At 41.7% G+C, this 13,704-nt stretch overlaps 1 protein-coding gene across 6 annotated transcripts in view; it reads left to right on the top strand.

The window, feature by feature from the left end:
- Positions 1-13,704, top strand: part of LOC120406425 (bifunctional heparan sulfate N-deacetylase/N-sulfotransferase 4) — a 302,448-nt gene that overhangs the window by 217,354 nt on the left and 71,390 nt on the right. For all 6 annotated transcript variants that reach the window (XM_039541294.1, XM_039541295.1, XM_039541292.1 and 3 more), the window contains 2 exons: positions 4,640-4,825; positions 6,784-6,912. In XM_039541294.1, coding sequence (XP_039397228.1) covers positions 4,640-4,825; positions 6,784-6,912 — 315 coding nt within the window. The remainder of the gene's footprint in view (positions 1-4,639; positions 4,826-6,783; positions 6,913-13,704) is intronic.

Here is a 13,704-nt window from a genome sequence, read left to right as displayed (position 1 = left end):
AGTTTTTGCCCTTGAATTTCCTAAGGTTTTATTTGTTTTTGTTTTTTTCTTATAACAGGAAAAAGTTTTGTTGTTGTCATTAGGGGTCAGCAGTTATTTAGGCAGTTGTATATATTATGTCCCACAATTAGCATTCTGAGCCAACCTCCCACCAAACACACACCAGCTGTGCCCCACCAGCCTTGCTTTGGAACATCTGCAAGCCATGCCACTTACCCATTCAAAGCATTTCCCCCTCCAACCTGCCCCCCTCCCCACAGCAACTAGGGAACATGTCTCCCTGAAGTCTTCACTCCCTGGTATACAAACATTTCTATTGCCTTTATTTCCCTCCTCTAACCCAACTCACATCCAGAGCCTGGAGTGAAAGACAACAATGTCACAGTAGAGGGTGCACTGCCAGAGCTGGGGCGCCAGAAGGTTGGAGTGTGAGTTTGGTGTACTGGAAGAGATGTGGGGTGCTATGCCTCCCACAACTGACTTCCCAACTTCTGTTGCCATCAATCCCCATTAATCCCTACCTCCTCACTGCAGCCCCAAACTGCTCTTTCCCTATTCTACCACTCCTAATACCTACCTTTGTCTCACATGTCTACTTTTCCCCCAGAGACTATTTCCCCCTAACACACACACACACACACATGCCACTCATGACTTACAAATTGTAGCAGCCTCCAGTCACTTAGTCCAAAACTCCTTTTGTTTTAGGTGATGGTGGGGGGAAGTTTGTGATCAACTCATCCTTAGATATGTTAATTGAAGGGAGAATTCACAGCAGCGAAGAGGTCTGTGATTCAACCAGTCATTGGTACCTTTCAGTTTAACAGTACAAGGCAGCAGAAGGAAACCAGGTTGGGGGGGGTGGATTTTTTGGGGGGGGGGGTTAGGGGGCCTGTAATTTGGGAACCCATCAGCAAAATGACCGCAAATCAGACTCACTAATACACACCAATTTCAAAGCAATCCAATTAACTGTTCAGATTTGAGAGCACTTACAAGAGTTGAATTATAAAGTCTATAAAACGGTGGTCATGGAAACCCTTTAGCTGATTTTTCCATATTGATGTACACACAGTGTAAAAAGTATTTTTTCTTATATATGTTCTCATTTTGGGTCCCCCAAAGATTTAGCGAGTACCATGCACTACCGGGGGTAAAACTCGACAGATTGAGACCATTTAGACCCATAGTTTGATCTCCAGCTCAAGGCAAATAAACCCACCACCTGGAAACTTTTTTTAAATGGCTAATTTTTTTGGAGTGGGGAGGGGAGGGGAGGGGAGGGGGGGGGGGCTTATGTCTCTGTAACCCATGCCTCAAATGACTCCAAATTCAGATCATTAACCCTACAGCCTCTTGAGGAACATCACAATTTTAGAGGAATCCAACTATATGTATCAGTTTTAGAGGACTTAGAATGGTTGACCTTTAAACAGATGACATGGTGCAAACTTAACTCTAGTGGTGCCCCGGTGCCATTATAATGCAATGAAACTTTTTACACACAATATCTTTAATTGAATCAATTATATTTTATTCCTTTTAAGAAAATATTGTCATCCTCAATTCTAATAGAAGCTTAACAACAAAAGCAAAGCAGTCTAAGGCCTGGTCTACACTGGGGGGGGGGTCGAACTAAGGTACGCAACTTCAGCTACGCGAATAGCATAGCTGAAGTCGAACTACCTTAGTTCGAACTACTTACCTGTTCTCACGGAGCGGGATCGAAGTCCGTGGCTCCCCTGTCGACTCCGCCACCGCCGTTCGCGGTGGTGGAGTTCTGGAGTCGACGGGAGTGCATTCGGAGTTCGATATATCGCGTCTAGATGAGACGCGATATATCGAACTCCGAGAAGTCGATTGCTACCCGCCGACCCGGCGGGTAGTATGGACGTACCCTAAAGGATAACAGGGCAGTGTGCATGCTGATATACAACACATAGCATTTACCCTACCTAAAGGTTTTACAAAAATTGCATAAAACTGGTACAGACAATTTTTCTCTGTATGCTTGATTTCTTATTGATTTTTGAATAATTCATAAAGAATGTTTGTGTGATCAGACACAGTATTGGCCTCTTTTGTGGCAAGTAGCTTCTCCATAGTGAGAACTCTTAGACTTTTGCAACCCATCTACTCTAAAGTGGTTAATTTCAGTTTCATCATTCCATTGCTGGGACAATTCCTATAGCAATAGAAAACTGTGAAGGCATGAATCCTATTTTGGCATGCATCTGTCCTGACCAAAGAGGACATATAGTTAAGGATATGTTCAGTTGTTGAGGTACCATTTCAGAAAAGTGTTTGATCCCAAGACAATTTAGAAATTACCACTAGTATGTGGGGGGGGGGGGAGAGATAGCTCAGTGGTTTGAGCATTGGCCTGCTAAACCCAGGGTTGTGAATTCAATCCTTAAGGGGGCTACTTAGGAATCTGGGGCAAAAATTGGTCCTGCTAGTGAAGGCAGGGGGCTGGACTCAATGACCTTTCAAGGTCCCTTCCAGTTCTAGGAGATTGGTATATCTCCACTCATTACCATTACCTATGGAGTCACAGCTACTCTGTCATTGATCAGATTGCATCATGCATCCTATTCAACTTAAAATAGTTAAAGTATTCTCTTGAAATAATTTAGTATTGAATTTAGCACATAGAAACACTGTTTTCTAGTGTACAAAGCACAGGACTGGGAGTAAGATGTCCTAGGTTCTGTTCTTGGCTTTGACAATGGCCTGCTGTGTGACTTTGGCCAAATCACTTTAGCTTTTTGTGTCTTAATTTCCTTTTTTACCTTTTGTCTAGCTTATCTATTTAGATTGTAAATTCTTTGGGGCCATGGACTATCTCTTGCTGTATATCTGTATATCTCTTAGCACAGTGGGGCCCTGATCTAGATGTATATCTTACTTTCCTGTACATAATCATAAGGAATTTGGCCCTGAAATCACTGATATCTCTGAATGGTCCTTCATTACATGAGCATTCATCATTTCACATCCAAAACTGACCCCTATGCCTCATATAGATCTTGTAGGTGAGTGATGTCATTAATAGGCAAAAAACATATTCTGCTAATGGTCAAAAAATGAACTAGATTATTTCATATTAGTCAGTGGCATCTTTATTATTAGAACATCTTTACTATTAGAAAGTAGATAATTCAGCTGGTTATATTGTGTGAATAAATGGTTTTATTTAATTTTCTCAAAGGACCAAAGGCCAGTCTGTGTGAAGTTAAGTACTTAAAGATGCCTAGCAAAATCTGTACCTCCTGTAATTATAGAAGCAAACAACAGTTATTAACCAGTGTTTCTCAAACTTTTGTACTGGTGACCCCTTTCACACAGCAAGCCTCTGAGTGCAACCCCCCCTTATAAATTAAAAACACTTTTTAATATATTTAACACCATTATAAATGCAGGAGGCAAAACGGGGTTTGGGGTGGAGGCTGACAGCTCGCGACCCCCCATGTACTAACCTCGTGACCCCCTGAGAGGTCCCAACCCCCAGTTTGAGAACCCCTGTATTAGACAATGTGGACAAGAGGACAGGCAACAATTATAATTCAGTATTTTAGCAATTTCCCTCCAAGTATCAATTATATATGAATGGCAAATGGCTTATCTATTTTGTGAGTTGGCAGCTCTTCTTTTGGCAAAAGAAGAATGTTATTGTGTGATACCAATGTAAATAATACCTAACCTGTGAAGCTTTCAGGCTCTATCAAGCAGCATATAATAATTGTTTTTCTGGCCTGCACAGTGTGTCTTTTAGATTGAGAGTTCTTCAAGAAAGGACTCTATTCTTTGATAACTTCAACCTGTAGTAAAGTGCCCTGTATACTTACTTTACTGTATAAATTATAAAAGTACTAAATAAGTAACACAGGGGAGAAGTGAGGTTTGTATGGGAAAGAGGTAAAAATGATGGATGACCCATATAACCAGGCACCCAAAGGAGTGGATGATTTTAGGGCTAGCTTTCTAAAATACGACTCATTTGTGTTGCCATGGATTTCAGCAAATATAGGCCAGAATTGCCAGATTGAAAAGTTCACCCTCAAAGTCCATCTTTGGTTCTGGAGTCAATACACTATGTCAGGGAAAAGTGCTGGAGCTACATTTTGTAAATAGCTACAGCAAACATTCTACCAGCCATGGAAATGTTCCTCTGCTTTTTGTAATATAAAATATAGACAAATGGTAATTGTCATGTCAACATGTTTCTCTTTGTTTATTGATCCAAGACAATTTGAAATGTGACTAAATAAAACAGCATAATTTCCCAGCCTTTTGAGAATTACTTTAAAAAAAACATCCAACCAGATGGGGCATATTTTATAAATACACATAACGCATAATACACAGGCAGTCAAATCTGTTCTAAACAATGGTAGCTCAATATTATCCAAGAGGATTATTTTCCCTCCGATACTGTAAAGCCAATTATTTTGCAGCTTGTGTCTCTCATTTTTAGTGAGAGTGTTTTATATATATATATATATAAACATACACACATATGACTGCCCAAGAACAACAGTTTCTTTAAAGCTACCAGTTGGTAGAATAAGAATAAACTTGACAGCATTACATATTATACTTGTATACTCAATGTGTTGTTTCTTTTGCTTTGTTTCAGGAACATGGTATTCCGACTGACATGGGCTATGCAGTGGCTCCGCACCACTCTGGGGTCTACCCTGTACATGTTCAGCTTTATGAGGCCTGGAAGAAGGTCTGGGGTATCAAAGTCACAAGCACAGAAGAGTATCCACATCTAAAACCTGCACGGTACAGACGGGGCTTCATCCACAATGGCATCATGGTACATAGCATTTCCATTACTTCATTGCAATAATTCTTTAAGAATGACTAAAAAAAATCTATTTTACAAATGCACCAAGCTTTACAGTGGGCATTGAAATCCTTCAAGATAGTGGAATTGTAAGGATGCCAAAACAGTTTTACCAGTGTGCAGCCAGTTTGCAAAAGAAAGAAGAGCAAAGAGTCTGTTTTGGGGTGGGTTTTTTGGCACTTTCCAATGTGATTATCAGAAATAAAATGTACCAGTAGACAACCAATCTTGGACTATAATTACATACCTTTGCAATTCATTAAAATGTCTTAGCTCCATATCCAAGGGTCTGACTCACTGCAATGCATAAAGGGTCTGGGACCTGCCAAAGGGGAAGAGAAACAAAGGTGCAATATGATCCTCCAGTACACAAGATACTTTGGTTGGGCCAGACTTTGTGTTTAGATATACCTATGCAACTCCCAGAGCACAGGGTCTGAAACTATGCCTGTGAAAGCTTCATAGGCTGTGCATTGGGGTGGGGAGAGATAAAGCTTTCTACATCTTTCCTTCAATAGTACATGCATTAAAAGCCAAGATAACATATAGGAATCGCTTGGCCTATCACTTGAATATGCAGCTGCTCCTAGAATGGAACAAAGCAGCTAATGAACATCCAGATGCAACACTACACCACAGTTCAGAGCAAAAATGTGGAAGAATCATGTTCAATTGAAACGGTAAAGAGAATTTAGGTAGATCGAAGGTAAATTACACAAGTTGGGATTTGCACAGGACACAGAATGGAAATCTTGGCAGGTCAAGTTCTGGCATGGTATACATAGGTGCCACAGGATTCTTTGTTGCTTTTACATAGGTAAAGTTCCTGTTGACTTCAACAAAAGCCATGGACATGCATTTAAGAGCAGAATTGTATCTAATATGTTTGTCAAAAGTATTTATTAATAACACAGAAACAGGTAACAGGGTAGATTCTAACTAGTTCCAACATAGGACTCATTTAAGCAAAGCACTTAAGTATATGCTTAAGTGCTTTGCTGAATAGAAACCATAGATTATTTTGTTTTCTGTTCCTTTGGACAGAATACAAAGGAGAGCCCAAATGGTAAACTGGCAAAAAACCTAAGTCAAAACTGAATAATATCTGTGCAAGTACATGCATCCGACGAAGTGGGTATTCACCCACAAAAGCTCATGCTCCAAAATGTCTGTTAGTCTATAAGGTGCCACAAGACTCTTTGCTGCCTGTGCAAGTATAGTACTGAACAGTATCACAGATCTTAGTGTTTTTCTGCAGAGTTCTGATGTACTTGTGATTAAAGAGTTAATGAAATAGCTCTAAGTAGTGGAGATTTTAGTTGTTCTTTTTCTCCATCTGCTGGTTTTCAGAATCCTGACGCACAATCTCCTGATTTATGATTGTATGTAGAGCTGACCTCGAGATATGCTCATTCAACAGTCCTATCAGCCCCAGTACATATTTCACTAGTGGGGTCTAATTTGATTTTCAGGGCAAAGGAAGGAATGAACTAGTTCTTTTTGGGTCTGTAACCTAGAATACCAATTGTGCGCTATATCTTACCAGCAGGAAGATTAATAGCCTAAGATAGTGAAGACGACTGAGCAGCGCTATTTGTCTTTTAACAAACTATCCTTGCTAAAAGAAAAGAAGCTCTTTTCTTCCTTTTACAAATCCCTAAAAACAAACCCTGAATGTTTACTATGAGAAACATATGCAGTGGTCTGGACAAAGGCTGTGGAACACACATGTGCTGCAACTTTTCAACTGGCAGCTGGAGATCTCAACATCTGCATAATCATGCTTATTTACAATAAGACGACAACTGCTGGAACAAAGGAATCCATATGTGAGTGTTTCAGAATGCAGACGCAGAAGAGTTTTTTGGGGTGGGGCTTGCAGAAATAGGATCATGACACTATAGCATTTTTTTTTACTTTGTTCTCAGGTACTTCCTCGACAGACCTGTGGCCTTTTCACCCACACAATTTTCTACAAGGAGTATCCTGGGGGCCCTCAAGAATTGGACAAAAGCATCCGAGGAGGTGAACTCTTCCTCACCATCCTCCTGAATCCGGTATGTACCTTGTTTGCTATCCTCTGCTATGTACCTTTGCTATCATTATTGGAGGTGAATGGGACAGAATAACCTGTATAGTTTATTCAGTTCCGATAAATCAAATCCTTTTGCTCAGAGGTGGTGAGCATTTAAAAGGAAATAAGCAAAAACTGTATTGTAAGGAGTAATGTGGATCCCAGGTGATACAAATCAGAGAGAAATGTATGTATTTTTTCCAAACAATATTTGTTTTCCAACCCGAGTGCTAGGCCTTTGGGAACAAGGGGACACTGAATATACTAAAGGGGACAAAGGAAAACAATGGTGATGGAGAAAACTGCATCCTCCTTCTTCTCTTTCTTCCCACCCCCCGCCCCCCACCTTTGGCTCCTTGAAAGCTGCACATCTTTCATCTCTCTCTGCTCCCACTGCATCCCCTAATAGAACTAACTATAGGAACAGGTTCACATGCATAGAATATTCAGATCAAGCTGCTAAAGAACAGTCAACCTAACCCTCTGATGCCACCCACTGAAACCCCCACTCCCCATGTAGCCTGCTCTGTGTGGGGAGTTAAGCATGAACACAGGTAGAAGGGGAAAGAAGAGAGGAAATGAAGAGAAAAAATGGAAGCACGTGTGCATGAGCGTTGTGGGAGGGGGACACAGAATGCAGGTATGGTCATTAATCCATCACAATGAGGCTGCAGGATAATGTTGGGGATGGAATGACATAGTTATTTTGTTCAGGTAGTAACATTTAATTTTTCTGACACTTTTTTTGTATGTAGTTATAAAGAATACAAGTTGGTATGGTAGAAAGTGTCCTAGTCACTCATTTGGGATGACTTGCATAACTATCTTCTGACTTCACTTCTCTGGACTAATAAAGCCATCCCATACAATGCTAATAAACCCTCATTAATACACAATACTATCATATACATATGGCTCCACTTACCAAGAAATCAAGGATGCAACATTGTGTTAATTCAGGCACTGGGAGGAATATCCTTTAAATTCCTTTAGGTTTTGGAGACAGGAACCTCTGTCATGAGTTGAGTTTTTTTCTTTTTAGTTCTTTAGAGCAGGGTTTCTCAAACTTCATTGCACAGCAACCCCCTTCTGACAACAAAAGTTACTACATGACCCCAGGAGAGGGAACTGAAGCCTGAGCCCCCTGGAGCCCTGGCCAAAGCCCAAGCCAAGCCCCATCGTCCCATGCAGGTGGGCCTAAATTGAAGCCCAAGGGCTTCAGCCTCGGATTGGAGGGGGCCTGTAACCTGAGCCCTGCCACCCAGGGCTGAAGCCCTTGTGTTAGGCTTTGGCCCCAGGTGGTGTGGCTCAGGCCTCAGTCCCAGGTCCCACCACATCTAATGCCAGCCCCTGCAACACTATTAAAATGGAGTCACGACCCACTTTGGGGTCCTGACCCACAGTTAGACAACCACTGCTTTAGAGTCAACTTCTGCTCTGAATTACCCTTTTCAATCCCATCAGCTTTACTGAGGTTGGATAAGAGAAATTTTGAATCTGCTTATTAAATCATCTCCCCTTAATTTCTTTCCTGACCAAAGATATTCATTGGGTCCCACAAGAATTCATTCCAAAGGATGAATGCTGAGTTCCATATATATCAGCCCATTGTTCTCCCTTCGTTGTGGCCAGAATCAGTTTCCTCTCAGCAGTGAAAACTCCATTGAATAGTAAAGGAGCACTAATAACATAAGAATGGCCCTACTGGGTCAGACCAAAGGTCCATCTAGCCCAGCATCTTGTCTTCTGACAGTGACCAGTGCCAGGTGCCCAAGAGGGAATGAACAGAACAGGTAATCATCAAGTGATCTATCCCCTGTCACTCATTCCCAGCTTCTGGCAAACAGAAGCTAGGGACACCATTCCTGTGCATCCTGGCAAATAGCCATTGATGGACCTATCCTCCATGAATGTATCTACCGGTAGTTCTTTTTTGAACCCTGTTATGGTCTTGGCCTTCACAACATCCTCTGGCAAAGATTGACTGTGCATTGTGTGAAGAAATACTTCCTTTTATTTGTTTTAAGCCTGCTGCCTATTAATTTCATTTGGTGACCCCTAGTTCTTGTGTTATGAGAAGTAGTAAACAGCACTTCCTTATCTACTTTCTCTACACCAGTCATGATTTTATAGACCTCAGTCAAATCTCCCCTTAGCCATCTCTTTTACAAGCTGGAAAGTCCCAGTATTATTAATCTCTCCTCATACGGAAGCCGTTCCATACCCCTAATCATTTTTGTTGCCCTTTTCTGAACCTTTTCCAATTCCAATATATTTTTTTTTGTGATGGAGTGGCCACATCTGCACACAGTATTCAAGATGTGGGTGTACCATGGATTTATATAGAGGCAACATGATATTTTCTGACCTATTATCTATCCCTTTCTTAATTATTCCCAGCATTCTGTTTGCTTTTTTGACTGCCGCTGCACATTTTCAGACAACTATCCACAATGACTCCAAGATCTCCTTCTGAGTAGTAACAGCTAATTTATACCCCATCATTTTAAATGTATAGTTGGGATTATGCTGTCCAATGTGTATTACTTGCATTTATCCATTTTAAATTTCATCTGCCATTTTGTTGCCCAGTCACCCAGTTTTGAGAGATCCTTTCGTAGCTCTTCACAGTCTGTCTGGGTCTTAACTGTCTTTAGTAATTTTGTATCATCTGCAAATTTTGCAACCTCACTGTTTACCCCTTTTTCCAGATCATCTATAAATATGTTGAAAAGGACTGGTCCCAGAACAGACCTGTGCGGGACAGCACTATTTACTGCTCTCCATTCTGAAAACTGACCATTTATTCTTACCCTTTTTTTCCTATCTTTTAACCAGTTACCAGTCCATGAGAGCACCTTCCTTCTTATCCCATGGCAGCTTACTTTGTGTAAGAGCCTTTGGTGAGGGACCTTAGCTTTCTGAAAATCTAAGTACACTATATCCACTGGATCTCCTTGGTCCACATGCTTGTTGACCCCCTCAAAGAACTCTAGTAGATTGACGAGGCATGATTTCCCTGTACTAAAACCATGTTGACTCTTCCTCAACAGATTATGTTCATCTATATGCCTGATAATATTGTTCTTTATTATAGTTTCAATCAGTTTGCCCGGTACTGAAGTCAGGCTTACAGGCCTGGAATTGCCAGGATCACCTCTGGAGCCCTTTTTAAAAATTGGCGTCACATTAGCTATCCTCCCGTCATTTTGCACAGAAGCTGATTTAAATGATAGGTTACACACTACAGTTAGTAGTTCTGCAATTTCACATTTAAGTTTCTTCAGAACTCTTGAGTTAATACTATCTGGTCCTGGTGACTTATTGCTGTTTAATTTATCAAATTGTTCGAAAACCTCCTCTAATGATACCTCAATCTGGGACAGTTCCTCAGATCTGTCACCTAAAAAGAATGGCTCAGGTTTGGTAATCTCCCTCACATCCTCAGCCGTGAAGATCGATGGAAAGAATTCATTTAGTTTCATGGCAATGGCCTTATCGTCCTTGAGTGCTCCTTTAGCACCTCTATCGTCCAGTGGCCCCACTGGTTGTTTATCAGGCTTCCTGCTTCTGATATACTTTCAAAAAGTAATAGCAATTTTTTTTAGTCTTTTGCTAACTGTTCCTCAAATTCTTTTTTGGCCTTTCTAATTGTATTTTTATACTTCATTTGCCGGTGTTTATGTTCCTTTCTATTTTCCTCAACTTCCACTTTTTAAAGGAGGCCTTTTTGCCTCTCACTGCTTCTTTTACTTTGTTCTTTAGCCACAGTGGCTCTTTTTTGGTTCTCTTACCTTTTTTTTTTTTAAATTTGGAATATGCATTTAAGTTGAGCCTCTATTATGGTGTCTTTAAAAAGTTTCCATGCACCTTGCAGAGATTTCACTTTGGGCACTGTACCCTTTAATTTCTGTTTAACTAACATCCTCATTTTTGTGTAGTTCCCCTTTCTGAAATTAAATGCTACAGTGTTGGGCCACTGTGGTGTTTTTCCTGCTACAGGGATATTAAATTTAATTATATTATGGTCACTATTACCAAGCGGTCCAGCTATATTCACCTCTTGGACCAGATCCTGTGCTCCACTTAGGACTAAATCAAGAGTTGCCTCTCCTCTGGTGAGTTCCAGTACTAGCTGCTCCATGAAACAGTCATTTAAGGTGTCAAGAAACTTTATCTCCGAATCCTGTCCCGAGGTGACATGTACCCAGTCAATATGGGGATAATTGAAACCCCCCATTATTATTATTGAGTTTTTTATTTTAATAGCCTCTCTAATCTCCTGAGCATTTCACAGTTACTATCACCATCCTGGTCAGGTGGTCGGTAATATATCACTACCACTATATTTTTATTATTAGAGCATGGAATTACTATCCATAGCAATTCTGTGGTACAGTTTGATTCATTTACGATTTTTACTTCATTTGATTCTCCGTTTTCTTTCACATATAATGCCACTCCCCCACCAGGATGACCTGTTCTGTCCTTCCGATATATTTTGTACCCTGGTATTACTGTATCCCATTGATCAACCTCATTCCACCAAGTTTCTGTGATGCCTATTATATCAATATCCTCATTTAATACGAGGCACTCTAGTTCACCCATTTTATTATTTAGACTTCTAGTATTCGTATATAAGCACTTTAAAAACTTGTCTCCTTTTAGCTGTCTGGCATTACACGATGCAATTGAATGAGACTCTTTTTTATTTGAGTGTTTCAGATCAGACCCTGCCTGTATTTTATCATTTTCCATCCTCTCGTCCTCACTAGGACATAGAGATTCTCTATTAATAGATCCTCCCCTAAGGGATGTCTGAACCATGTGCTCCTCCGCACCACTCAGCTTTCCTTCAGCCCTTAGTTTAAAAACTGCTCTCCGATCTTTTTAATGTTAAGTGTCAGCAATCTGGTTCCATTTTGGTTTAGGTGGAGCCCATCCTTCATGTATAGGCTCCCCCTTCCAAAAGTTTCCCCATTTCCTAATAAATCTAAACCCCTCCTCCCTACACTGTCTCAGCCACACATTGAGACCCTGCAGTTCTGCCTGTCTAACTGGCCCTGTGTGTGGAACTGTGAGCATCTCAGAGAATGCTACCATGGACATCCTGGACTTCAATCTCTTACCTAGCAGCCTAAATTTGGCCTCCAGGACGTCTCTCCTATCCTTCCCTATGGCATTGGTACCTACATGTACCATGACCACCGGCTCCTCTCCAGCACTACACATAAGTCTATTTAGATGTCTCGAGAGATCCTCAATCTTCGCACAAAGCAGGCAGGTCACCATGTGATTCTCCTGGTCATTGCAAAACCAGCTATCTATGTTTCTAATGGTCAAATTGCCCATTACTAATACCAGTCTCTTTATAGTAGCTGGAGTTCCCTCCCCTGGAGAAGTATCCTCCGTGCAAGCGAATGCCACAACATCATCTGGAAGGAAGGTCCCAGCTATGAGATTGTTTCACTCTGCTCCAGTTAGATGCTCTCCTTCCCTGGGACTTTCCTCCTCCTCAACAGCACAAAGGCTGTCAGATCAGGGGTGGGACCATTCTACTGTGTCCCAGAAAGTCTCATCTATGTACTTCTCTGTCTCCCTCAGCTCCTCCAGTTCAGCCACTGGCAAGCTTTCCCTTGCCTATGCCCTGAGTTTTCAGAGAATGCAGCAACTTTGTTTGTTTCATGGGTTGCAAAAATGGTAGAGCAGCCTCAATACTTTTAGGGCTAAGGACTGTTGTTTTTTATAATCAGGCCATATATCCACAGCCTAAGGTTGTAAATTGTCACTCTGTCAGATGCAGAGCAACTTCATGGTTTCTGAGGGCTAAATCATCTGTGTGGACAGCTATAAAGTGATCATCCCCACAGACTCTTGTACATCTTTATCAGCTTGAACTGACTTTTTATAATGATACATTTTTCTCCAGAAGGTTCTTCAAGAACAGGGGCGGCTCTACAAAGTAGGCTGCCCCAAGCAGCGCGGAGCGCTGCGCCGCCCTTCCCCGGTCCCGCGGCGGGTCCCGTCTTCCCGCGGCTCCGGTTGAGCTCCTGCCGGCATGCCTGCGGCAGGTCCACCGGAGCCCGGGACGAGCGGACCTGCCGCAGTCATGCCTGCAGGAGCTCAACCGGAGCCGGGGGAAGACGGGACCCGCCGCAGTCATGCCTGCGGCAGGTCCGCTCGTCCCGGGCTCCGGTGGACCTGCCGCAGGCATGCCGGCGGGAGCTCAACCGGAGCCAAATGCCGCCCCCCCGGGAAACGGCCGCCCCAAGCGCCTGCTTGGCGCGCTGGTGCCTAGAGCCGCCCCTGTTCAAGAAGCACGCTAAAGTAAGCTCCTCTAACTCACTGTTTACTCTGGGCCACGTCCAAAACCTATGGAATTTCATGGGATTTTTTCCATTGATTTCAATAGACAATGGATCAGGCCTCCTCTCTCTCTCTCTCTGTTCTCATTGCTTCTGTTTTTAAGATGTGAGAATTAAGATGTAGAACAAGTGAAAATTATATACTAGTAATTATTTTCATCATTATCCTCTCTTCCCCCATCTACTTTCCCTTCTTCCACACAGGGAAGTGATCTCTCTTATGGATTGTATAAATTGTTTCCTGGGATGTGGCCTAATTTTCATAGGTGTGGAGCATCAATAGCTCTAATTGTTATGTTACAGTTAAAGAAACTTCATTCGGAACTTCCTTTAATATCAGACCACTATTATTTACATGTCTAAAAATAGATTTAAGATTCTAAAATTAGAAGCCTGTATGTGAAAAT

Source organism: Mauremys reevesii, linkage group 5, assembly GCF_016161935.1.
Source record: "Mauremys reevesii isolate NIE-2019 linkage group 5, ASM1616193v1, whole genome shotgun sequence".
Lineage (NCBI taxonomy): Eukaryota > Metazoa > Chordata > Testudines > Geoemydidae > Mauremys > Mauremys reevesii.
The sequence above is the reverse complement of the archived record's forward strand: the minus strand, read 5'-3'. Positions and strand labels throughout refer to the sequence as shown.